Source organism: Diabrotica virgifera, chromosome 7, assembly GCF_917563875.1.
Source record: "Diabrotica virgifera virgifera chromosome 7, PGI_DIABVI_V3a".
In the NCBI taxonomy this organism is placed as follows: Eukaryota; Metazoa; Arthropoda; class Insecta; order Coleoptera; family Chrysomelidae; genus Diabrotica; species Diabrotica virgifera.
The window spans coordinates 89,574,452-89,600,712 of record NC_065449.1 but is presented as its reverse complement, the minus strand read 5'-3'; the positions used below and the strand labels follow the sequence as shown (position 1 = coordinate 89,600,712).

Genomic DNA, 26,261 nt, shown 5'->3' with positions numbered 1-26,261 from the left:
CAAAATAAAAAGAGCCACTTTATTTTAATCGTAACTCGCTTAGTTTTGATGCTACCGACTTTTATAAATAATAAAAATAAAGCAGAAAATTGCCTCATTTTTTGGTGGTTTCACGTTGAAATATTCGATTTGGAATTTGACCAATAAAAACGTGTTTTTAAGAGCTACAACTTTTCTATTACTGGGTTTATACACTGCATTAATAAATGGTTTTTCATTTTTCTACGAGCTACATTTTTGCTTAAAATATTTGTTTCGATAAAATACTTACTTTTTCAGTTATTGGTGAAAAACTGAAAGAAAACTTGATTTTTTTTCTCAAAAAATAAACACTTTCATTCGCAGATAACTCGAAAATATTGATTTTTTTCAAATACTCTTATATAACTAAAGTGTTGCCTAGAATTAGTCAGTTTATCCATTTCCCGACTTATTTTAAATACAGTCGGAAAAATGAAAGAATACCCATGAACGAACATATAAAACACGCTGTATTTTCCTGTCACCGTGTCACAAAGAAAATTGTGCAACGCAAGTACATGTAATAATAATTCTTACATGTACTTGCGCTGGACAATTTTTTGTGTGACACGGCGACAGGAAAATACAGCGTGTTTTATATGTTCGTTCATGGGTATTCTTTCATTTTTCCCACTGTACACGTTTTTTAACGTTTATTTAAATAGGGGTTACAAGTTCAACTTTGCAGTGGAGGATAAATACCCGTAAAACCTAAATCCAAATGTTCATGCAATTCGGAGTTGGCCCTGAAAATTACACGGTATCGCCCTATTTTCCGTTCATTTACTGGGCTATACAAACGAACCGAAATTTGTTTTTGAAAGAGAGACATTTTTAGGTAGTAGATTGGCCACTTTTAGCACCCGAAGGAGATAACTAATAAAAACAAAGGAGCTATATTGGAAGAATTTTTTATGGAATTCAATTAATAATAAAAACGCAATTTGGAAAAAATATATATGAAAAAATTTAATTCATTTCAAGGTTGTTTACCAAATAATTTTAATATATATTCAGACTAAAAATTGTTTAACGAAAAAACTAGTTTATTTTATTACTTATTTAAACAATCCTTATGCGTAAATTTTTTGGCCTTGAATATTTATGATATTAAATAATTCTTCCAGACTATATAAAAAGGCGACCAAAAATAACCAGTAATAATTTATTCTATTTAAATAAAAAAGATATCAGTAAATTAAATCTGCAAATAATTTAAATACAAAATTAACCCGGAAATCCTTAGTGTAGAAAAATATAGTGAAGCCAAATTGCATACTCGCCATGGTAAAATATGTTAGGATCTTTAAAGTAAATATTCCACCTACGGTTAGAGCTTTAGAGTTAATCTTTCTCTAACCAATTTTACATAAATGCAAAAAGTATTTCTAGTTACAAAACAAAAAGTTACTTTATTTTCTTTATTATTAAGAATATTTCAGCTAATTTCATAGACATTGATGACTGTTGGAACTTAAATTCTGATCATTCGCCCATATTACTAACCATGAGTGACCGAATTATTAAAAACAAAGTAACTTGAAGAGAGAATAAATCTAAGTGTACCAATACAAAACGCAGAGCAATTAGGTAAAGAAGCAGAATTGTTGGTGAACAATATCCAGCAAGCAGCGGAAAACACTCCTATACTGAAACCTAGGCTAAAAGGAAACATTTATCCAAAGGAAATAAGGAAAATTTCTGGAACATTTAAACTAGAAAATGGTAACTGGGTCAGAAGTAGTGCACAAAAAGCAGAGAATTTTTGCCATACATCTTGAAAATACATTCAAACCAAATGAACCGCAAGGGGATGAAGAAAGATGGGAGAAACCCCTTCAATTAGAGGAAGAAATTCGGCTAACTACACCAATAGAAGTGCTTGAAGAAATAAGAGAAAATATTAATCCGAAGAAAGCTCCGGGCTATGATTTAATTACCGGTGAGCTGTTGAAAAATCTTCCGCGAAGAGCTATCGTAAAATTAACAAACCTCTTTAACGGTGCATTCAGATTAAAGTATGTACCAATGATATGGAAGATGGCGGAAGTCATTATGATTCCTAAACCAGGAAAACCAGCACATGGGGTTTCGTCATACAGACCGATATCTCTGCTTCCTGTAATATCGAAGCTGTTTGAGAAACTGCTGCTCAAGAGAATAAAACCAATTATCGAAGCAAGAAATTTGATACCTACACATCAATTCGGATTAAGAAATAAGCATTCAACAATAATTGACCAGGTGCACAGAATCACAAATATTATCGAAAGATCCCTAGAAGAAAAGAAAGTCTGTTCAACTGTATTCCTTGATGCTGCACAGGCTTTTGATAAAGTCTGGCATGAAGGTTTAACATACAAACTAAAATGTTTTTTACCTATACAGTACTCTCACAATCGTACATAAAAAACGACATTTTAGAATTAAGCAAGAAGACTGTTTTTCATACTTAAAAGAAATTAGAGAAGGTGTTCCACAAGGCAGTGTGTTGGGTCCGGTCCGGTGATATACCTGTACTGAAAGACAACACAGTTGCCACCTTTGCTGATGATACAGCTATTCAAGCAGTAGGGACGACAAGTGAAGAGGCGACCAACAAGGTCCAAATAGCAGTTAACCAAACCATAACTGGACACAAAAATGGAGAATCAGGCTGAATGGAGCTAAATCTGTCCATGTTAATTTCAGCAACAAAAAAATACAATATATAGCAGTTATAATCAACAATATCCAAGTACCATATGCAGATACTGCTAAGTATTTGGGTATAACATTAGATGCAAAACTACGCTGGAAGGTGCACGTTAAGAAAAAAAGGGAAGAACTAAATATAAGATATAGAAAAATGCATTGGCTAATTGGAAGAAACTTTACATTGTCGATGCATAATAAGTTACTACTTTATAAACAAATATTGAGAACTGTATGGATTTATGGATGCCCACTGTGGGGGTGTACTCCTTCTTATGATGCCTATCCGTTACGGATGTTGGACACTAACATGGCTATTCTGACTTTGTTGACTGCTGCCCTGAAATGTCCGGTAGTGGTTAAGTTAAACCATTTTCGCAGGTTATGCAGCCAGGATATCCTTCTTCGTCCTGGACCTCTTTTCCCATGCACTTTACCTTGAGGTATGATCCGAAGTAGGTCATATCGTTGTTCATTGCGCATTATATGGCCCAGGTATTCCAGTTTGCGACATTTTATGGTTACGACTAGTTCGCGCTCTTTACCCATTCTATGTAGAACTTCTTCGTTGGTAACTCTGTCTATCTAGGAAGTTCTCAACATTCGTCTATAGCACCACGTCTCAAATGCTTCGAGTCTCTTCAGTGATGCTTCAGTTAAGGTCCATGACTCCACGCCATATAAAAGAACGGAGAATACGTAGCATTTTAGTAAACGAACCTTTATTTCCAATTTTATATTGTGGCTGTTAAAGACTTTTTTCATTTTGACGAAAGCTGATCTTGCCTTCTCGATCCTTATCTTAATTTCCGTCGATTGGTCCCACTGTTTATTTAAGTTTGCACCCAAATAACAAAAGTTGGTGATTTGTGCTATAGGTTGTTGGTTAACTAGTAATTGACCAGGTGGTATCCTATTTTTGCTTATAACCATGTATCTGGTTTTTTTGAGGTTAAAATCAAGCCCAAACCTGCTACTTACTTCTGCCACCCTGGAGACAAGTGTCTGTAGACCTTTAAGACTGTCTGCAAAAATGACAGTATCATCAGCATATCTTATGTTGTTCATTCGTTCTCCGTTTATAAGTATTCCCTCGTCTATGTCCGTTAGCGCTAGGTTCATAATGTACTCTGAATATGTATTGAACAGTAATGGGGACAATATACATCCCTGTCGCACACCTCTTTTTATCTTTATGTGTCTGTTAACTGATCCCCTACTCTAACAGCTGCAGTTTGTTCGTAATAGATATTGTTTATTATACGGCGATCTCTGCTGTCTAGACCAATTGAATTTAATATTTTCATAAGTTCGTCATGTTTTATTCTATCGAACGCTTTCTGGTAATCAACAAAACACACATATATATCACAATTCACGTCTCTACATCTTTGAAAGAGAACTTGTATTGCAAAAAGTGCCTCTCGAGTACCCAATGCATCCCTGAAGCCGAATTGTGTGTTTGTCATGTGTCCTTCACACTTTTTATATATATTTTTTTATGTATAATTTTTAAAAAAGTTTTCAGGAGATGGCTCATAAGGCTTATTATTCGATAATCTTCACATTTTTTGACATTGGTTTTTTTAGGGATTGTTATAAAAGTTGATCTTAGCCACTGTTGGGGTATTTTTCCACTTTGGTATATATTGTTGAAGATCAAGGTGTCTTTTGACTTCGTCTTTATCCATAATTTTCAAAAATTCTGAGTAGAACTCGTCTGGTCCTGTGGCTTTTCCCTCCTTAATATTGTTTATAGCAGCTTCTACTTCCGCTTCGAGAATAGGTGGTCCGGTATCGTCATTTTCATTTTGTGTGATGGTGACATTCCGATCGTCTTGAAATGTTGTTGTCACATAGTTCATCCATGTTGTTTTTGTTTCTTCAATATCAACTATTGGATTTCCTTGAGCGTCTTCTGTTTTTAGCTTCTCTGACAGATTTTTTTATCTCTTTGTCTAGAAACTGATATGCAACATAGTCTTTCCGCTTGGATTCTCTTCTTCTGTCCATCATCTGTAATATACCGTCGGTTATCCATGGTTTTTTCTTTTATGTCTTTTTCGGTCGCAGGTATTGGTCTAATATTTCCTTCCCGATGTTTTCTAAGTGGTCTATTTCTGTGTCAACATCATTAACTACTTCTGACTTAGATATGCTGTTATTCAGATATTCCCGTACTTCTTGCTTTATGTCATCATCTCTCAGTTGTTTGAGATCGTAGCTTATAGGATTAGGTTTGTGGATTTTTTTAAACTTTAGACAAAACTTACCGACAAGTGGGTTATGATCTGACTTAATATCTGCACCAGGGTAGGTTTTCACTGATGTTATTGAGTTTTTGAATCTTTTATTTATTAAAATATAGTCAATCTGGTTTCTTATGAGATTTTCCGGCGTTTCACCGGGTGAGCGCCATGTGTACAACGTTCTGTATGGTAATTTGGAGAGTGTATTGGTGATTACCAACTCTTCTTCCGTAGCAAATATGAGTAGGCGTTCTCCTCTCTCATTTCGCTCACCCAAACCCCATGAACCTACTATTTCACCATAACCACCCTTACTGATTTTGGCATTAAAGTCACCCATAACTAGCGTTACTTCATTGGTTTTTAACTTACTTAGGACTTTCGTTAAATCGTAATAAAAAGCCTCTATTACTTCGTCTAATTTGTCTGCTGTAGGTGCGTATATAGTCGGAGAGATAGAAGCGGATTTTGTGCGTGATAAGTAATATGGAAAAACTATACGGGGATATGTTGAATTAGTTGTGTACATGACTTTTACCAACGGCCGGAAACCAGAGTGGGGGCCGAGGGTAGTTATAAGGGGTCAAAGTCGCGGGTTTATTATTTTTTTTGTGACGGTCATGATCGACATAGTGCACCAAAATTTGGGAATAAGTAGATCATGACGTAACTAAGTAAAATATCTAGGGGCGGAACGCTGCGTGGCCGACAAAGGGGTGGGGTAGGGGTGAATATATAAAATATAAAGGGTTTTTTCCGACGTTCGTGATTGAGATAGAGGACCAAAATTTGGGAATAAGTAGACCATGACATTACTAAGTAAAATCCCCAGAGCCGGAAACTAGAGTGGGGGACGAGGGTAGTTATAAGGGGTCAAAATTGCCGTTTTTATTATTTTTTTTTGTGACGCTCGTGATCGAGACAGTGCACAAAAATTTGGGAATAAGCAAATCATGAGGTAACTAAGTATAATCTCCAGGGGTGGAATGCTGCATGTCCGATAAAGGGGTGGGGGTAGGTGTGAATATAAAAAATATAAGGGGTTTTTTGCGACGTTCTACATTAAGATAGTGCAATAAAATTTGGGAATAAGTAGACCATGACTTAGCTAAGTAAAATCCCCAGAGCCGGAAACCAGAGTTGGAGATGAGGGTAGTTTTAAGGGGTACAAGTCGCAGTGTGTATTATTTTTTGTTACCTGGCACAAAATTTGTCCCCCACGCAGCGTTCCGCCCATGGAGATTTTACTTAGTAATGTCATGATCTACTTATTCCCAAATTTTGGTGCACTATCTCGATCACGAACGGCAAAAAAACCCCCATATATTTTTATACTCACCCCTGCCTACCACCCCTTTGTACCCCAAGCAGCGTTCCGCCCCTAGAGATTTTACTTAGTTACGTCATGACCTACTTACTCCCAAATTTTGGTGCACTATTTTCATCATGAGCGCCACAAAGAAAAATAATAAAACGGCGAATTTTACCCTTTATAACTACCCTCATCCGCCACTCTGGTTTCCGCCTCTGGGGATGTTACTTAGTTATGTCATGGTCTACTTATTCCCAAATTTTGGTGTACTATATCAATTACGAACGTCGCAAAAAACCCCTGTTTTTGCCCCTGGCCCACCCCTTTGTCGGACACGCAGCATTCCACTCCTGGAGATTTTACTTAGTTACGTCATGAACTACTTATTCCCAAATTTTGGTGCACTATCTCGATCATGAGCATCACAAAAAAAAATATTAAAAACGGGACTTTGACCCCTTATAACCAGCTTCTTTCCCCACTTTGGTTTCCGGCTCTGGGGATTATACTTACTTATATCATGATCTACTTATACGCAAATTTTGGTGCACTATCTCAATCATGAACGTCGCAAAAAGCCCCTTATATTTTTTATATTCACCCCTACCCCCACCCCGTTGTCGGCCACACAGCGTTGCGCCCCTAGAGATTTTACTTAGGTACGTCATGTCCTACGTAATCCCAAATTTTGGTGCACTATCTCGATCATGAGCGTCATAAAAAAAATAATAAAAACCGCAACTTTGAACCCTGATAACTACCCTCGGCCCCAACTCTGGTTTCCGGCCGTTGGTGAAAGTCTTGTACACAACTAATTCAACATATCCACGTATAGTTTTTCCATATTACTTATCACGCACAAAATCCGCTTCCAGCTCTTAGACTAATACTAGACCAAGTAATATACTAAAGTATTCCAAGTATAGGGGGTGCACTAGACCAAGTAATATAACAGTAATACAAAGATTCCAGAACAAAATACTAAGAAATATTGTAGATGCTCCTTGGTATGTGACAAACAATGATCTCCATAAGGACCTAAGAATGGAAACTATGGATATAATCATCAAGAAGATGGCAGGAAGTTACGAACAACGACTTCATATGCACGAGAATATTGAGGCAATCCAGCTCCTCGATACCACTGGGCAAATTAGAAGACTAAAGCGGACAAAGCCTTTTGAACTAGTTTAAGTGATAGGTGATAGTCGATAGTGAAAAGCAGAGCATAGTGCTTGTGCGCGTTAGGGTCTATGCTAGAAGAGTGTACTATATTGTTAGACTAGATAAGAGACGCTATGGGGCAAGATCTTAACTTTAAGGAACAGTAGTAATTTAAGTTAAATTAAAATTGCTCATTGGTCAATTATGACCAGATTTTAATTGTAATAATCATCATTGTAGTGATGATTATGGGGAAAAAATATCCTATTTTAAGATTTTTCCATGCATTCCAATTTCTAGCATTCTAAATATTTTTTAAAATTATTAACATTATCATCATTTTAAAGCGTCAATTAGTCATTTTTTGCGCTGTCTCTCTATTCTGCGCTTTTCTAGTGACTTTCTCCGCAAGACTAATTTTCCTATTATTTTATTTTCAGGAATTTCTATATCCTAACCAATCTACTTTTTGACCCTTCATAAAGCTTGTTTTGTTTGCATATTATTAATAAACTTTCTATTTCTCGATTTGTTCTTCTTCTCCACCCAAATTCTGTACATATTCCTCCATAAATTGCTCTAACCGTTTCTGCAGATATTTCCAGCTGATCTACTTTGCCCTGAATCTATCTGCACACTGTGCACATACTATCAAATTAAACTAAGAATTGATGATGAATTGGACTGTTACCTGTGAGAAGTTCATTTTATCTAATAATAAAACACTGAAAACTTTTGTTTTTAATACTTCACCACGTTGTTCTTATAGTCTGGTCTGATTATCGGAGAATAGGCCATTTTTGGGAAAAGTTATTTATCAGCAATTTTATTGCTGGAATCGAAACTTATGATTGTATATATTAATAATATAGGTATACAAAGACCGCAAATAGTGTGTTACTTTTTTTATAAACAAAATGACGCCCGAAAATCGTGTTTTTTTCAATTATTGCTCTATAACTCCGAAGATTTTAATTTTACAACAAAAACACTCAAATAAAAATTCACCGCAATTAAATTCTGCATAGAGATATGTTTTTCCGATCTGCTCCGACGAAAATTTTCGTCGGAAAATCCGGGTTTTTTCAACAAAATCTTTAATTTTCAAATAAAGTTTTAGATAAGTAATTATCAACCAATAATTAAATAATTTGGTGACTTAAAAGCCTTCTTGGTTTGGATTATAGTTCCAGAAGCTGGTGAACATTGAACGAATATTTTAGCAACAATTCAATTGTTAATTAATAATTTACGGTCGCAATAATAACCAAAATAATTATGATACACTGATCAAACTTTGAAATCTTATAAAGATGAGATGCCTTTTTAACATTTTGTCGACAAAATATAAATTTTTTATTTTTTTGCATAATCTTTAAATGTTAATAAAATAGTTATAAACATCTTAACGTTTATCAGAAAGTTTTTATTATATTCTAATTTTAGAAAATAGTTAAAATCCATATTTCAAATATCTTGAAAATGAATGTTTTAAAACTTTGTTACAGAAATTTGCAAAAAAGTTATGAAACAGCAAAATAAACATACGAATACTGCGTTGTTTATAATTTTTTTAATTCTTTCAAAGCGTAAAAGTGAGTTTAAAGTACAAGCTAATTACTTACAAAAAATAACGATTATTAGTTTAATGGTTATATTTTAATTAAAGATTATAAATATTTTTTTTGTAATTTACACGCGCGAAAGTAGACTAATAGAGTACCGTAGCTATGTATTATGTATTATACCCGTCCACATACACAACTCGCGCGAGTAAAGCGTGTCAGTCGCTTCGAGTGAACATCTCCGGCTCTGTATCAAACCTACTTTCGCGCTAAAAATTACAAAAAAAAGTATTTTTAATTTTTGATTAAAATAGAACCATTGAACTAATATTTGATATTCTTTGTGAGTAATTAAATTGTACCACAGACTTACTTTTAAGCTTTAAAACAATTAAAACAAATTATAAACAACGGAGCAATTGTATATTTACTTTGCTGTTTCATAATTTTTTGCAAATGGTTGGAAAAATTTTTTGAAGCATTCATTTTCAAGACCTTTGAAATACACATTTTAATTATTTTTTAAAATTAGAATATAGTAAACAATTTCTGAGAAATGTTAATTTGTTTATAACTATTTTTTAAACATTTAAAGATTATGCAAAAAAATAAAAAATTTATATTTTGTCGACAAAATATTAAACAGGCATCACATCTTTATAATCTTTCTAAGTTTGGTCAATGTCTCATGATTATTTTTGTTTTTATTGCGACTGTAAATTGTTAATTAACAATTGAATTGTTGCTAAAATATTCGTTTAATTTTCACCGACTTCTGCAGTTATAATCTATACCAAGAAAGCTCTTATTTAACCAAGGTATTTATTTATTGATAAATAATTACTTGCCCAAAAAATTTATTTGAAAATTCGAGATTTTGTTGGGAAAACCCACATATTCCAAGAATAATTTTCGTCGGAGCAAATCGGGAAAAACATGCCTATATGTAGAATTAAATTGGAGTAAATTTTTATTTGAGTGTTTTTGGTGTAATGTTAAAATCTTCGGAGTTATAGACCAATAATTGAAAAAAACACGATTTAGGGCGCCATCTTGTTAATAAAAAAAGTAGCACACTATCTGCGGACTTTGCATACCTATATTATTAATATATAGGGTCATAATATTCGATTCCAGCAATGAAATTGCTGGTAAATAACCTTTCTTTGTACTTTACTAATTAGACCAGCGTATTTTTTTCAAAATTTAATAATTATGCAAAAAAATGAAAAATTTATATTTTGTCGATAAAATATTAAATAAGCATCTCATCTTTATTATCTTTATAAGTTTGATCAATGTATCATGATTATTTTGGTTATTATTGCGATCGTAAATTGTTAATTAACAATTGAATTGTTGCTAAAATATTCGTTTAATTTTCACCGGCTTCTGGAATTACAATCTATACCAAGAAGCTTTGATGTCACTAAGTTATTTAATTATTGATTAATATTTACATACCTAAAACTTTATTTGAAAATTAGAGTTTTTGTTGGGAAAACCCGTATTTTCGGAGGAAAATTTTCGTCGGAGCAAATCGGGAAAAACATATCTCTATGCAGAATTTAATTGCGGTGAATTTTTATTTGAGTGTTTTTGTTGTAATGTTAAAATCTTTGGAGTTATAGAGCAATTATTGAAAAAAATACGATTTGTCGGCGCCATTTTGTTTATAAAAAAAAGTAGCACACTATCTGCGGACTTTGCATACCTATATTATTAATATATAGGATCCTATAATTCGATTCCAGCAATAAAATTGCTGGTAAATAACTTTTCCATGAATTTTGCTAATTAGCCCAGGCAGAGCATTAATATATTTGCTGGATTTTTTGTTTGTCCTGAAGGCTGGTGATATTCTTTTCTTTTTTATTTGTTTGACTATTTTAGTCGATATTTTGCTGCAGAAGGTACTGTATTTTTTCTCTGGCGGTGGAAGGACTTAGCCTACTTTCTTTCTGTCGCATGTATTCTACTCTTCTGCCTCTGTGTTAATGTCCACGATTCGCAACCGAAGGTGAGTATGGATCTATATAGGGTGAGGCAGATAAAGGGCCTATTAGAAATATCTCGAGAACTAAAGGCAACTGAATTATGAAAATTGGAATAAGGGGGTTTTGAACCCTGATCTATTTAATGAAAATATTTTCATCAATTTGGTACTTCCGGTTATACCGGAAGTTGCTTATAACTTCGTTTTTTTTTAAATGGGACACCCTGTATATTTTTACATTTTTTGATTTTCCTCGATTTCTTCTTTCTTAAAATATAAGGTATCGTAACATTATACAGGGTAGGTTAAAATATAATAACGTTTTCTTATTAATTTCGTAGCAATATTCACACCCTGTAGGATTGTAGTAGTTTGACATAATAAACTCTATTTATGTTCAAATGATTTTTAATATAGTCTACTTTTGTTAACAATTATTAGTGTAGCTAAATTTTTAATTTTAGTATACAGGGTGGGTCGAAACTCGGAATGAGTATTTTCTTAAATGGAACACCCAATATTTTAGTATTGTAATGCAATGATATTCCATGGTATGATTCGCGCGGAGATCGGTGGGAATCTGTTAAAAATGTATTTATCAATGTTTGGTATATGTTTATGTAATTTGAGTAGCCGGCGCTTTGAAGATAACCACTTGCGACGGTTTTAATCTCTTCTGTGTCATATTACTGATAACTGACTGCATAATATGAAGGTCCGTATTTTCTCACAATAATTTTTGCGAACGTAATAATTATTAGTGGAATGGAAATAATGTTTAATCGGCTAATCACTTTAACCGAATTTGAAAGTTTGTGAATCATAGATATATCATCTTTTGATAAATTAATATTTATGATTGCAAATAGTTGTGAGCAAGACATACTTTAAAACCGTTATTCGTTATTAAGTTGTATTTCAAACTTAGCCTGGGATATATTGATTTGCATGTGCTTCTTGTAGGTAAATTTTTTTAATATTTAAAAAATTCTTTAACTAGTTGCGTGTATTTGTTGCAGTAAAAACTATTTTATTAATTCTTTGAAAAAATCTTTAATTAGTTGCGTGTGCTTGTTGTAGTGAAAATTCGTTAATTAATTCTTTTAAAATTTCTTTATTAAGTTACGTGTGCTTGTTGCAGTGAAAAGATAGTGATAAATTAAAATGTGGCGTCCTTGGGAGAACAATAATTCCGAGTATGTGGTTGGAGCACCAATAGAAGAAGCTCCCTATCAGTTTAAAGATTTACAGGGCGACTATACGGAAAGCAGGCGAAATATTAAATATCTCTCTAACGATGCCAAAGGTATAGTGAAAAATGTTTATGAAGGACTGTGCTCTGAACTTACTAAATTCGGGGCCATTAAAGAAACTGTTTTTTTAACAAAAGTGCCAAAAACAACCGTATATGCGACTATAGGAGGGACATCTGCATCAAGAAAAAAAGAGGAAAGATAGTGGCAAGTTCCGAAAAATAGAAAGCCATTTGATTGAACCTATCAGTACAACAATATACAAAATGTATGCAGCCAACATTTTCCCACGATTGAAACTCTTCGACTAGAAATAATTCGAAAAGATATCGTTTCTTGTTCGGCAACAACACTTCGGGTTTTCCTTAGCCCGACCGCACATCAAAGAAACATGAAACGTAAATTACGTTTCATGGAAATAAACCACTGCTAAACAAATATACGTCCAGCCATTTATGAAACTCTCCGAAAATAAAAATGTGTCATGAGCATGAATCACACTCGTTTCATTGGTAGGCGGAATTTGAGATTTGTTTAGCAGTGTTTTAGTTTCATGAAACACGTTTTTCGTTTCATGTTTAATGTTTTTCGTTTCATGTTTCTTTGGTGTGCGGCTTGGCTTAAAGCTAATAATTTTAAGTATAGAACTATAGATAAACGTCAAACACTCATGGAAAGCAGCAGAATAATTTCTTTGCGAAACGAGTATGTTCGAAATATCATGGAGTATAGAAAAATGAAACGAAATATTGTATATTTGGATGAAACATGGTACGATACACATGACACCGTAAAAAAAGGCTGGAAAAACAACAATAAAAAATGTTCAGTTGCATTAGCTTCCAATAAAGGTAAAATAATAATTATTTTACACTGCGGTGGAGAAAATGGATGGATCGACGACGCACTACTGATATCTGCCAAAAAAATTAAAGATACGTCATTGGACTACGACGATGATATGGACAGTGCCCTTTTTGACTCTTGGTTTGAAAATACTCTTATCCCAAAATTGCCCAAAAACAGCCTAATTGTCATGGACAATGCTTCATGCCATTCAAGATTAATCAAAAAGATACCGAATTCTACTTGGAATAAATCCCAAATCCAAAACTTTCTCTACGAAGAAGACTTATATTTTGAAGAGACGTATACGAAAAAGCAATTATTAGAGGTTAGTCAAAGTAAACAATTTCAAAAGAAATATTTTGTTGATGATTGTGCTCTGAATAATGGACATACCGTCCTTAGACTGCCTCCTTATTTTTGTGTATTAAATCCGATAGAATTAATATGGGCGCAATTAAAAGGAAATATAAGAAGAAAAAATGTGGGTCTGGCTCCTAAATTTTCATCAGCGGTTCTCCAATTAATTGCAGAAGAAGTAAAAACATTACAGCGACAAGTTGGAAGAATGCCATTAAACACGTAATGGGGGTGGAAAACGAATACGCTAAATATTTGGCAACGTTAACAAATTTAATTACAACTTTAGACAATAGCGGTGATGATAGTGATATAATGTGCGACAGTGATTCTGAATAACGTGTAGTTCAAGTAAAAGATTTAGTCAAACGCTTTAAGAAGCGGTTCGTTTGAACCCATCTGTTTTTTTACACTCATCCAACCGGGTCGACCAGACATTTATTAAGTTTAATGCAAAACATTTAGTTTGATAGCAGTGCCTTGATGTAGTGTAGGTGTGTGGTTTACAGTTCGATGATAATAAGTGTAAAGTGTTGTTTGCTATAATTATTTTTAGTAGTGGTTTAGAGATATTCATTTGTAGAGTGTAACGTGTTGATTGCTGTAACTTAATTATTTTAAAGTAAGTTATATTTTTAGATTTTGTAGTACAAAAAATAAATAAAAACAAAGAGCGCGGACATGCTTGCATTTTTTACTGAATTTTAAAATTTTTGAACTGTATACCTACGTTAGTTTTATATTTAACTGTTTTTTAAGTTCTTTTTTATTAATAATCCTAACAATAACAAAAGTAATTACAAAAGCTATTCTATTTCAGTTACTAATGCAAGCATGCGATATAAGAGGGAGGGTCCCTGTAAGGTTAAATGTAAAGAAAAAAATAGTTAAAATTAATTTTAGCGCATACGATATGCCCTGCGATAACGGTATATACGCAAGTAAAAAATAAATATTTTTAATTGCATATTTAATTACCAGCAAAAACCAGCCTCCGGAGTATAGCTTAAAATAGAATTACCAAAACCTACAAATCTGGCTGTTTCCAATAAATCTTATACTTGACCTATAATTAGAAATTGACTTTTATTTTCCGTATCTAGTATTTATACTTGGATTAATATATTTTCATGTTTGATACTTATGTAATGTATATAACTTTTATGTAATGGAAAATATACATATGCATGCATTTCTATTTAAAATCATAACTTTTTTATTTTAATTGGAGCAACATTGATAAATCATTGTAAGAAATTTTAAAGCACAATACGGCCCTGTTGATATACCAGACTACTCACACAATCACACAATGTTGCCAAACTTAATTTTGTTATTTTCAGTGTAAATCTTTTCCACCAATTTCCGAGGGTACAATACTTCTTTACTTCTTAAGCATTTCCTATACCTAACTGCTTTAATTTGTGCTTAATTGTTAATCGCACCAACAATCTTAACTTCGATGGTATTTTGATAGCTCAACCATTATTGGTAATTTTAAGGATAAGTCTAGAATAATATGTATTTATTTCCAAAAAATTATTTGTGATTGAATATTTTCACGGCCAACCTAATACAATGTCACCCATTTTGTGTTGCAATTAATGTTTGATTTGAATCACCAATAACTCACGAATTAAAGCAGTTAGGTATAGGGAATGCTTAATAAATTAAACAGTACCATAAAATAATATTTCATTACAATATTAAAATACAGGGTGTTCGATTTAAGAAAACTCAGAAAATACTCATTCCGAGTTTCGACCAACCCTGTATACTAAAATGAAAAATTTAACTATACCAATAACTCTTAACAATAGTATCCTATAATAAAAATCATTTGAACATTAATAGAGTTTATTATGTCAAACTACTACAATCCTACAGGGTGTGCAGTTTGCTACGAACTTAATAAGAAAACGTAATTATCTGTTAACCTACCCTGTATAATATTACAGAACCTTACATTTTATGAAAGAATAAGTCTAGGAGAATCCAAAAATGTAAAAATATGTAGGGTGTCCTACAATCAACTTCCGGTATAACCGGAAGTAGCAAAGAGACCAAAATATTTTCATTAAATAGTTTATACCTCAAAACCCTTGTATTCAAATTTTCATTATTCTGTTATCTTTAGTTCTCGAGATATTTCTAATAGGCCCTTTATCTGCCTCACCTTGTATATATTTGCTGGATTTGTTGTTTGTCCTGAAGACTGGTGTTATTCTTTTCTTTTTTATGTGTTTGGCTATTTTAGTCGATATTTTGCTGCAGGAGGTATTGCATTTATTCTCTGGTGGTGGAAAGACTTACGTACTTCCCTTCCATCCCATGTATTCTGCTCTTCTGCCTCTGTGTTAATGTTCACGATTCGCAACCGAAGGTGAGTATGGATCTATATATTGCCTTAAATACTTTTCCTAACAATAAAACACTGGAAAACTTTTGGTTTCAATAGAGCTCCACGATACGATACAATATCGATATTTTTCAAGTATTGAGTATTGTATTGGTTATGCCAATGAAGTACCGTATCTTGTATCGATATCGGCAATAATTTCTTACAAAGATATCATATTGATATTGATTTCGATACGAGATCGATACAATACTCGATAAAATATCGACATAAAAAGGATTAAATTAATAAAAAACAATTCTTTATTAATTTCTCACTGTCTTCATTAAAAAAATTTCTACAAAAAAATATACAAGAAATAGGAGAAATTACATTGTAACCTCACAAAAAATGTAATCCTTTAAAGAGCACTTCATCCATTTGTTCACCAGCGCTGCTTCAGAAAAGAGCCGCTCGACTGGTACGGACGTCATTTGGACAAACAAAATATCCCTAGCTAACCGAGATAAAACGGGGAAAACACTAGTGTATGATTTCCATCATAATAAAATATTTGTGTTTGGTCCAGGTCTTGGAGATTGCAAGTAGTTTTCAATTTCCTTTTCAAAAATATCGATATTATCTGATGACTTTATCACCCTCCCCTTGTATCATCTGATGAGTTGTTGGCTTCATCTTCCTTCTCTCTTGCACTAATGGAGAGCATACGCGCTTGTGCGTGTGCGTCTTATAACTCCTATAATATTTTAACTGTATAATAGGCCTTATGCAGCACTCACGTGGTGTTTTATATTTTTTTCTCGATATCGATATTCTCAATAATATCGAGGCAGGCGTATCGACAATACAAGAATATTGTATTGATTTCAAATCATGAGTATCGTACCGACATTAATATTGCTAGGATTGTATCGGTATCGTATTGATTTTCGATACGATATCAATACAATATCGATATTTTTATCGAATATCGTGAAGCTCTAGTTTTCAATATTTCCACAAAATTTATTATAAATTTCCACAAAATTTATTAAAAATTTATTTATGGCTAAAGGTTATAAACCAAGGCCAGAATCAGAACAAAAAAAAATAATGTCACTACAGCTGTTTCGGCAGAGTGCCTTTCTCAAGTGATTTATTTTACTCTTGTAACTCATTTCCTCTCTCCTCCCTACACATACATTTGGTTTTCTCTATAATGACGTATAGGCTCCATTTTTTGTATTCTCGAAACAGCCGATTTTTCATAAAAAATAGATCATATTTATCCTGAGCAATGACCAGCTGATCGTCAACAAAATGTAGTATGTATAGTATTGAGTCTTCGTTTAGCTTTATCCGCATGCCAGAACATGATTTCTGCCAATTCCGATTATTTAAGACCTCATTTATACAGGGTGAGTCACTACTAACCGAACGCAAGATTACAGCGAAATGGTAAAAGATTTGAAAAAAATTTAAATTAGTAGTTTTTGAGTTGATAAAATCTACATTTTAAAATTATTTTGAAATATACAGGGTGTCCCAACAAATGGTGGCGTATCAAAGTTATATTTTTTCTTATGGAACACGCTTTATTTTATTGCATTTTTTAATTGTCCGTAAAAATAAGGTACAGTTTCATAAGGCCATATATATTTTCCCTATACCTATGTACAGAGTGTTTTGAGTTATGTTGACTTTTCTTAAACTGTAAAGTTTGAAAAGAAGGCTTCTTCTCAAGTTATTTAAGAAATTATAAAAAAATTTCTTTTACATCTAAAAATTTGGATATTGGTTGAATATATTTCATGATTAATTATTACACATTTATTTACAGGGTGTTCAAAATTTACAGTGTCATTATTGGATTATTCAATGTGTCATATGATTCATATTTTAAATGGAACACTATATGGATGTCCTATACCTAGGTCTCGTAGTTTTTGCGTAATTTACAATTAATAAAATTCTTAATCTGTAAATCGATTTTAAAACAAAAGATGTAGTTAATTAATGGCATTGTATGACATTGTCATTTTATGAGAGTACGGTCTGGTAATTATTTTATTATTAATGTATTCCATGATTGATCATTACAAATTTATTTACAGGGTGTTCAAAATTTACAGTTTCATTATTAGATTATTTAATGTGTTACATGATGCTTATTTTAAATAAAACATCATGTATATTAATAAATTATTATACTAAACACAGGTTCCTCTTTCGAATGGTATAGGGATGTTCTATAACTAGGAGTCATAGTTTTTGCGTAATTTACAATTTTCTTAAACGGTAAATTAATTTTAAAAATAATATTTATAGTCACTCTCGATTTTTAAACTGTACGAAAATAAATGTTTGTTTACTGTATCTTTATGAAATGAAAATTATATCTGTATACTAGACCATCATTATGAAAAGTAAGTAGATTGGTCTGTACACAATAAATTTAAAAACCAATCAGGATCTTCTCCAACGTCCATAAACGATAAGTTAAATATTTATCATAATCCTGTTCGGTCTAATACTGGTGTAGTTGAGTTTTATACGGATAATAGTGGTTTCTCGTAAGTATTCTAACAGTCGTTTGACTGATTTACAATTCACCCGAATTTTTTTCTTTACTAGTATGTATTTGGGTTTTCCGTAACAGAAAGTAGGACATCAAGTTCCCTGATGTCATCACAAATAACTGGTTTATTTTTATTTAACTTTCCTTATGCAACATTACCAGTAGCACGGAATCTATTGAAATCTCTCAAAAACGCCCTTTTTTGGGTGTCTTCTATCAGGATGCTTTTGAGCGTAGGTAAACTTTAGAAGGTAAGATACAATTTTGCAAACACTCCTCAATGCAAAGTACCATGTCTACTCTTTCGTAGATAACGTGATTATTCATTTTTAGGAACAATTAAATTTGAATATCATACACGGATGTTTATATTTTTGATAATTACCAGACCGTACTGTCATAAAATGACGATGTCGTACAATAAGATACATCTTTTGTTTAAAAATCGATTTACAGATGAATTTAAATAATTGTAAATTACGCAAAAACTATTAGACTTAGGTATATATTACATTCTTTTACCATTCGAAAGAGGTGACTTCGTTTAGTATAATGGTTTATTAATATACATGGTTTTCTATTTAAAATAAGCATCATATGACACATTGAATAATCCAATAATGAAACTGTAAATGTTGAACACCCTATAAATAAATGTGTAATAATCAATCATGAAATACATTCAACACATAACCAACTATTTAGATGTAAAATAGATGTAAAAGTCTTTTTTTTTATAATTTCTTAAATAACTTGAGAATAAGCCTTCTTTTAAAACTTTACATTTTAAGAAAAATCAACATAATTCAGAACACTCTGTACATAGGTATAGGGAAGCCTTATGAAACTATACCTTATTTTTTGCGGGCAATTAAAAAATGCAATAAAATACAGGGTATTCCATAAAAAATATAACTTTGATACGCCGCAATTTATTGGGACACCCTGTATATTTCAAAGTAATTTTAAAATGTAGCTTTTATCAACTTATAAACTAATAATTTTAAATTTTTTTCAAATCTTTTACCATTTCGCTGTAATCTTCCGTCCCGTTAGAGGTGACTCACCCTGTACATTTTTAAACAGTGTATATTTTTAACTGTATAGATTTTAAGCAGTGTTGGCAATAACTGAACCCCTATCGTAGTTCCTTATTCACGTTGAAGCTATCGAATAAGCTGTTGTTGATTTTTATATTTGCTTGGAGGTTGTTATAGAATTTCTGCACTGCTTTTATTAAAATTATTTTAGTAGGGGATTTTTCCAGAACTTATCATAATTTACACAGTGGTACGATATCATATATGATATCGCATATATGCCCTAGTTAGATCGACGAATAGTAGATGTATTTCTCTGTCTACTTTTTTTTCGTTGAGTTGGTTGAACGTGAGGATGTGTTCGATGCACGATCTTTCTGCTCGGAATTCTGCTTGTTGTTCGATCCCTAAAGGTGCATATTCATTTTCAATCAGTTTTTAGTTTCCAATTTTCTGGTAGGTATGTTTTCTCCATTTGTGTATTTGTTGAAAATTAAGGTTATTAATTCCATCAAGTTTGCAGTTCCATTTTTTTTAAGTTCCGCTGGAATTCCTTCTGGACACTCTTTTTTTTTAAATGATTTTAACATTCTCTCAACAAATTCATCATTTAATTCTACCTCTTGTCCATTTCAATTGTTGTGCTTAGATGATGTATTTATATACCAATAATTTGAAGGTTTGTATTATTTATGTTATCACTTCTTAGATTTCGAATGAACCTCCAAACTTCTGAGGATATGTTCCCACCAAGGTGACATTCCACCTTCCTTACATGTCTGTTCCCAGCCTTCGTTCTCATTGTTTGTTAACATTTGTTTATATTTGGTTAACCCTTCGCGCTATTGGGTTTTATCGTATGTGTTTTGCGATTGCGACTTCAACCATTTATGATACATTTGTTGCTTTATTTGTTTCCGTTGTTCAAGTTCATCGCTCCAGATTATGTTGTTATTTTTATTAGTGTTTGTTATCTCTTCCATACTAATGCTTCACTGGCTGCTTCCTAAATCGCAAATGTTATTTTGTCGTATATTGTATGGGTGCTACCTATCAGGTCAATTTGATCAAGGTTTTGTTCCAGTCTATTCTGATATAGGGACCTGGTGCTGTCGTCGTATATCCCAGTTAGCTATACTTACAATTAATAAAAATATAAATTAAAAATCACCGCAATCTAAGTGAAATATTTGAAAAAAATGTGCGGGAAAACAAAATGGTAGAATAAGAAATAGAGATATCAGACAAATTAGAAAGCAGAAACCTATCACTGAGTACGATACACAGAAGCAAACGTTGTGGTTCAGACATATTAATAGAATTAAACCAGAAAAAACTACAAGGAAAATTTTAGAATTGGGAAGGTAAATTGTGAACCCAGAAGGAAATAGATACATCAGATCAAAGAAATAGAAAGGAAGAAACGGAAAAGTATTTAATAATTAGACCATGGTCAAAAATAGAAATGCATTAAAAAAATTGGTAAAGGAAGAAGCGGAATCCCAATCCCCCGCCTGAGATGGCAAAAGTATATAAGGAAGAGAAGAAGAAGAAGTATTGAAGAATGACCTGACACCAAATACATTAATCTCCGTATATGATACGAAGATTTATATTGTAGCGCAGAATACTATTGTTTGAGGTCAAGCATCTAAAAGTTGGATGACCTTAACTATTAGTTTAAAAAATTTGATACTTACAGTACTTCATTAATCAGTTTCATGCGATCTGAGCCAGGATGTTTATTTTCGTAAAAGTCGGGTATCAAATCTCGAACAGTATAATACATATCTAATGTTCTTTTGGTTTTTTCAGTACTAAATTTACAATTTGTTAAAAAATATTCAATCGTGTTATCACCTAAAAAATACGAAAAATTCTTGAAAATGAAAAATAAAAAATAAAAAATAGTATTAAGAAAAATATCCACTCTAGTAGTAATTTAAAGCTTTTACGTTTTTTTTTTCTAAATATTTATATTCTAATACACTTTTATCTAGTGTTTTTCAACTGGCTTCGAATTTTCTGGTGACCATGTTTATGATGTTATCAGTCAAATCTTGCTTGGTACTTAACGATTTTGCCACATTTGTAGAAAAATACGTGAGAACTTATTTAGGGCAGTCAATGAGAGCAAGAACAGATTATTACCTCCGAATTCTATCCTACTGCATGGATTTTATATGAAATTTTAGGAATAGCTCGAAAATATCTCCTTATTCAGAGTCTACCCTATGCCGATGTGTGCTTTTGTCTTGGTTGCAAAAAAAATAGCAAAATTCCAATCAAAAATTAGGTTGGAGAAAATGTAATCTCAAAGCTAAAAATCGGTATACGTTAAAAAAATGCATTTTCTCGGCTTCCCATGAAGCATTTTTCTTCATTATTTTTTTGTTCTCAAGTAACTCGAGTAGAGCCATCTAACTAACGCATTATTAAATGTCAAACTTGCTTTTGTTTTGTTATAATAGATTTATTTATTTATTAGAAAAGAAAACTACATATTTTTCCAGTTGTAGACTTTTTCTAGAGAAACTTACTACAAGTGTACCTTTTAACATTAAAAACACAAATATTCTCATTTGAAAGCTGTAGAATTATTTAAACAATATTTATTTAAACAAATTGAAAATTTTTGTAATAATAAATAAATTAATTTATTATAAAAAAACAAAAGCAATTTTGACATTTAATAGTGCATTAGTTAGATCGCTCTACTCGAGTTACTTGGGAACAAAAAAAGAATGAAGAAAATTGCTCCATGGGAAGCCAAAAAAATGCTTTTTTAACGTATACCGATTTTGAACTTTGAGATTACATTTTCTCCAACCTAGTTTTTGATTGGAATTTTGCTATTTTTGGCAATTTTCACTCGTAATATCGTGGAAAAGGAGGACAAAAATAAAAAGGTGATGGTTCGAAAATTATGATCCTATTGTTTATATCTTTGTCGTAAATGCCGGTTAACTTTGACCGGTTGTATTTCAGGAACCACTCGTCACAATTAAACGTTTTTTCTTTTAAAAGAAGTGTCCTGTCGATTTTTTTCCAATACCGTTTTCATGATTTAGTTTAATATAAGCCAAAAAATTGTTTATAATTTTAAAATATTTCTGGGGCCGCTTAAATACTGCCCTACTTTAACAAAACATAGTAACTCGAGTTACTAGGTTTTAAAAAATTACATGATTTTTGAAATCCCCGTTAAAAATTACGTATTATATATTTTTTTTACATTTTACCTTCTACAGGCTAACCCAATCAGCTGATCTCTTTTTTTAGTAAGTCGATGAATAGCATAGATATCCTAGAGAAGAACATAGCAAATAAAGTTACTACCTCGCTCTTCTTTATTTTACTAAGATCTGCATTATGTAAAAACTAGTATTTTAAGTTACTAGGTTTTGGAAAATTATTTCGTCAAAATTTATAATATATTGGCGCCAGTGGTTTGAAGATACTAGCTTTTAAATAATTATTTTGACCTAAAAATTTTGGCGCAGGAACTTGTCAGAAGACAGCAACTTTCAGTTACTAGTTTATACAACGTTTATTTCCACCATTTCAACGACCACTGATAGTAGCATATCAATATGCTAGGTTTTACACATTTCATTTTCTCTTGAGTTTGCTGCATAACTAACAGAGCTCAGTAGTTAATCAACGAGAACAGACGTGTTTTGTTTGGGTTCGGTAGTTAAAAATTAAAGTAAAATGGATAATTCTAATTATCTTTCAAATAGGAGTAAATTATTAGTGTCATTGTGTGTTAAAAGGTAAGCGCCATGATTTACTATAATTTTTCTATCCATTAGAATCTGTGATAGTGGTGAAATAGAAAGTAAATTTTTTTTTATTTGTTTCAAAATCGATTAAAGCATAGGTCATTTTCTACTTGAGTGTGCAGGGCATAGAGAGAAAACATGGGTGAAATACTGGGTGTCCAGATTAAAATGAGGTACATGGGGGTAAAAAGAGAAATCGAAAACAGGGTTATAGAGTCGGATAAATGGGAAAAAAGTTGCGAACCTACTTTAATGCGTGACCAACCGTAATTTGTTCGTTGCTTTTTGCGATTTAAAATTGGTATCTCTACGGATATACAGGGTGAAAATATGAAAATGTGCATGTTCAAAAACCACAATATTTTCTTTATTATAGAAGCTAAGATCATCAAATTCTCAGGGCATGGGTAAAAGGAAGCGGCGATAATAGAAATGGCGTCAAAACATTGTAGGCCTACGATGTTGCGCTAGGCCGTACCTATTGATTTTTTATTAACACACGGGTGAATTGCTTTTTGTAAACATTTTAAAAACGTAAATTCAACATTAATTCAATATGGAAACCATAATAAAAACAAGAGTTGAATTAAAATAAAATAAACCTATAGTTTTGGGCACACAAATGCGCAACTTTTCTGCCACTAAACGAGCTGTTAGTAAGGTGGTTGTTAGGTATAGTGATAAAATTATCGAATTTTAAGACGTCACTAAACTTGTGTGAGATATTCACTATTATCATGGTATATCATTTAAATGTGAGTGTATAAAGAAAAATTGCACATTTAAAAAGGATTGTATTTGTTTTTAGAGGACGTTCTGAGGACAATAATTTAAAAGAGCCTTTAGACCCAGTTCCCGGCACTTCAAAGAATGTCCATTCAGGGATCAATTATTTGAGAAATTTCCGCAAGATAATATTCTACGAAATGTACCCGAAGAACCCTCTGATTTTGACGACTCAGATGCGGATCTTGATTATGAACCTGAGAACGAAAATAAAAGGCATAAGACATATTTTAATTTGCAAAATGTATTTGATTCGCATGAAACTGGTTTTGTAAGTTTGAGTACAAAACTGGATCTTACCAAGGCTCAAGATTTTGCACCTGCCAAGGACTCTTCGAAGAATATCCAAGAAAATGTCTGCAATAGCCCGGTTTTAGAGGAAGCAAGTACTAAAAAAGAAGCTGACATACTCTCTGTTTGTACACAAGTGACTGAAGATATGTTAGATAAAGTTTGTGCAACCAAAGACAAATATAAGAAGAAAAGCATCATAGATCAAATTCAGAAACATCCTTTATTACCTCCCTGTAATAACAAATGCCGCAGGGTCTGTTAAAAAAACTGATCTGCTCGAAAGAGATAAAATAAGAGTTGCTTTTTGGACAATGACTTTTGGTGAACGACGGCTATTTCTAGACTCACATGTTAAACAGTCGAATGTAAAAACCAGAATGCAGGAGGCTTTATCATCAAAAAGAATGAATAGATGGTTGTAAGAAACGTAAAAACAACAATATTCCATTACTTGATAAAATTAAACAAGTTCAGTTTCGTAAAGGTTCCAAAAACCTTTTTTATAAGAATAAAATGTCCAATGAGGTATATATCGAATCAGATTTTCTAAAGACAAAATTTGAACCAAATATGCCATCCGCTCCACGTTCGGAATGTATAGGGATAAACACGGATAAAAAAGAGAAGATTTTAAAAACGCTCTGCCCACTGTTTAGTGATGAAAGAAAAAAATTATTCTGGACATATTTACCATCAAACAATAATTCTCGTGATTTATGTACAGTATCCGAGGTCTAGTATATAAGTTTAGTATTTATATAATATATTTATATTTTTTACATATTTCATATATTTATTATTATGTTGGATATATTAATGTATAAGCTACATGTTTAAGTTTATTGTTTATTGTCAATGATAAGCGCACATACTTTTCATTAAAACTTTAGAAACATCTTAAGTTGTATTTCAGTTTATTTAAAAAAAATAAATTTTATAATAAAATAATTTTTTCGTTTTATTTCATCGACTTACTATATTTTTGTTATGTTCGTGTAAAACTCCCTTAACCATGAATGTAGGTTGGTACTACTATCATCTGAACGACAGCTGTCAGATACTGAATACGGCGATAGAAAATGGAAACCATGTGCATAATTCTTTAAAATAAAGTATTTTACATCGAGTATTATTTCATTACAAATACTTACGTCCTTTAAGTACAAAGGACTTGACATTTGGCGACGAGGATAATGGATACAAATATTACAGACACTACATCAACTACAACGCTTCCAACTACAGCCGGTACAAACACGAGTTCCTCGACTACAACTGCGATAGTTGCACCTGCTACAGCTCCAGTAATATCTACACAAGTTTCTACATTCCAGTTTTCCGTTGAACCTTTTAACCAGACAGCTACAAAATGGTCCAGGTGGGTAAAACGGCTGGAAGGAGCATACAAAGTTTTTAAAATTCCAGAGGAAATGAAATTGCCCTATTTACTACATTACATGGGGTCGGAAGCATACGATACACTGTGTGATAAACTAGCTCCAGAGGTCCCTGAAGACAAGTCATATGAGGATACAGTTAAGTTAATGGATAATTTTTACAACCCTGCACCACTTGAAATTGCTGAAATATTTAGGTTTCAATCAAAAAGACAAGCAGAAGGCGAAAGTATACAAGAATACCTACATTCTCTACAGAAACTTGCCATAAACTGCAACTTTTCCACATATTTAAAAAGTGCTATACGAAATCAGTTTGTTTTTGGTTTACAGTCAAAGAGGATTCAAGCCAGACTATTAGAAACAAAGGGATTGGACTTGGACCGAGCCGTAGAAATTGCAGCAAGCATGGAAACTTCAGAAAAGGATAGTAATCAATTTTCTCACAACAATAATTACAATCAGGCTAGTATATGTTTTAAATGCGAAAGCAAAAAGTTCTCATAAAAATACAAACACTAGTAAATTTAATGATAATAATACAGTAAATAATCATAGTAGCTCTCCTAATAATACTTCTACA

The 26,261-nt window shown here is 32.3% G+C and overlaps 1 protein-coding gene across 1 annotated transcript in view; it reads right to left on the bottom strand.

Annotated features, from left to right (window-relative positions):
• LOC126888088 (alpha-tocopherol transfer protein-like) overlaps positions 1 to 26,261 on the bottom strand; it is a 104,191-nt gene that overhangs the window by 57,401 nt on the left and 20,529 nt on the right. The window contains exon 3 of the mRNA XM_050656110.1: positions 21,117 to 21,276. Coding sequence (XP_050512067.1) covers positions 21,117 to 21,276 — 160 coding nt within the window. The remainder of the gene's footprint in view (positions 1 to 21,116; positions 21,277 to 26,261) is intronic.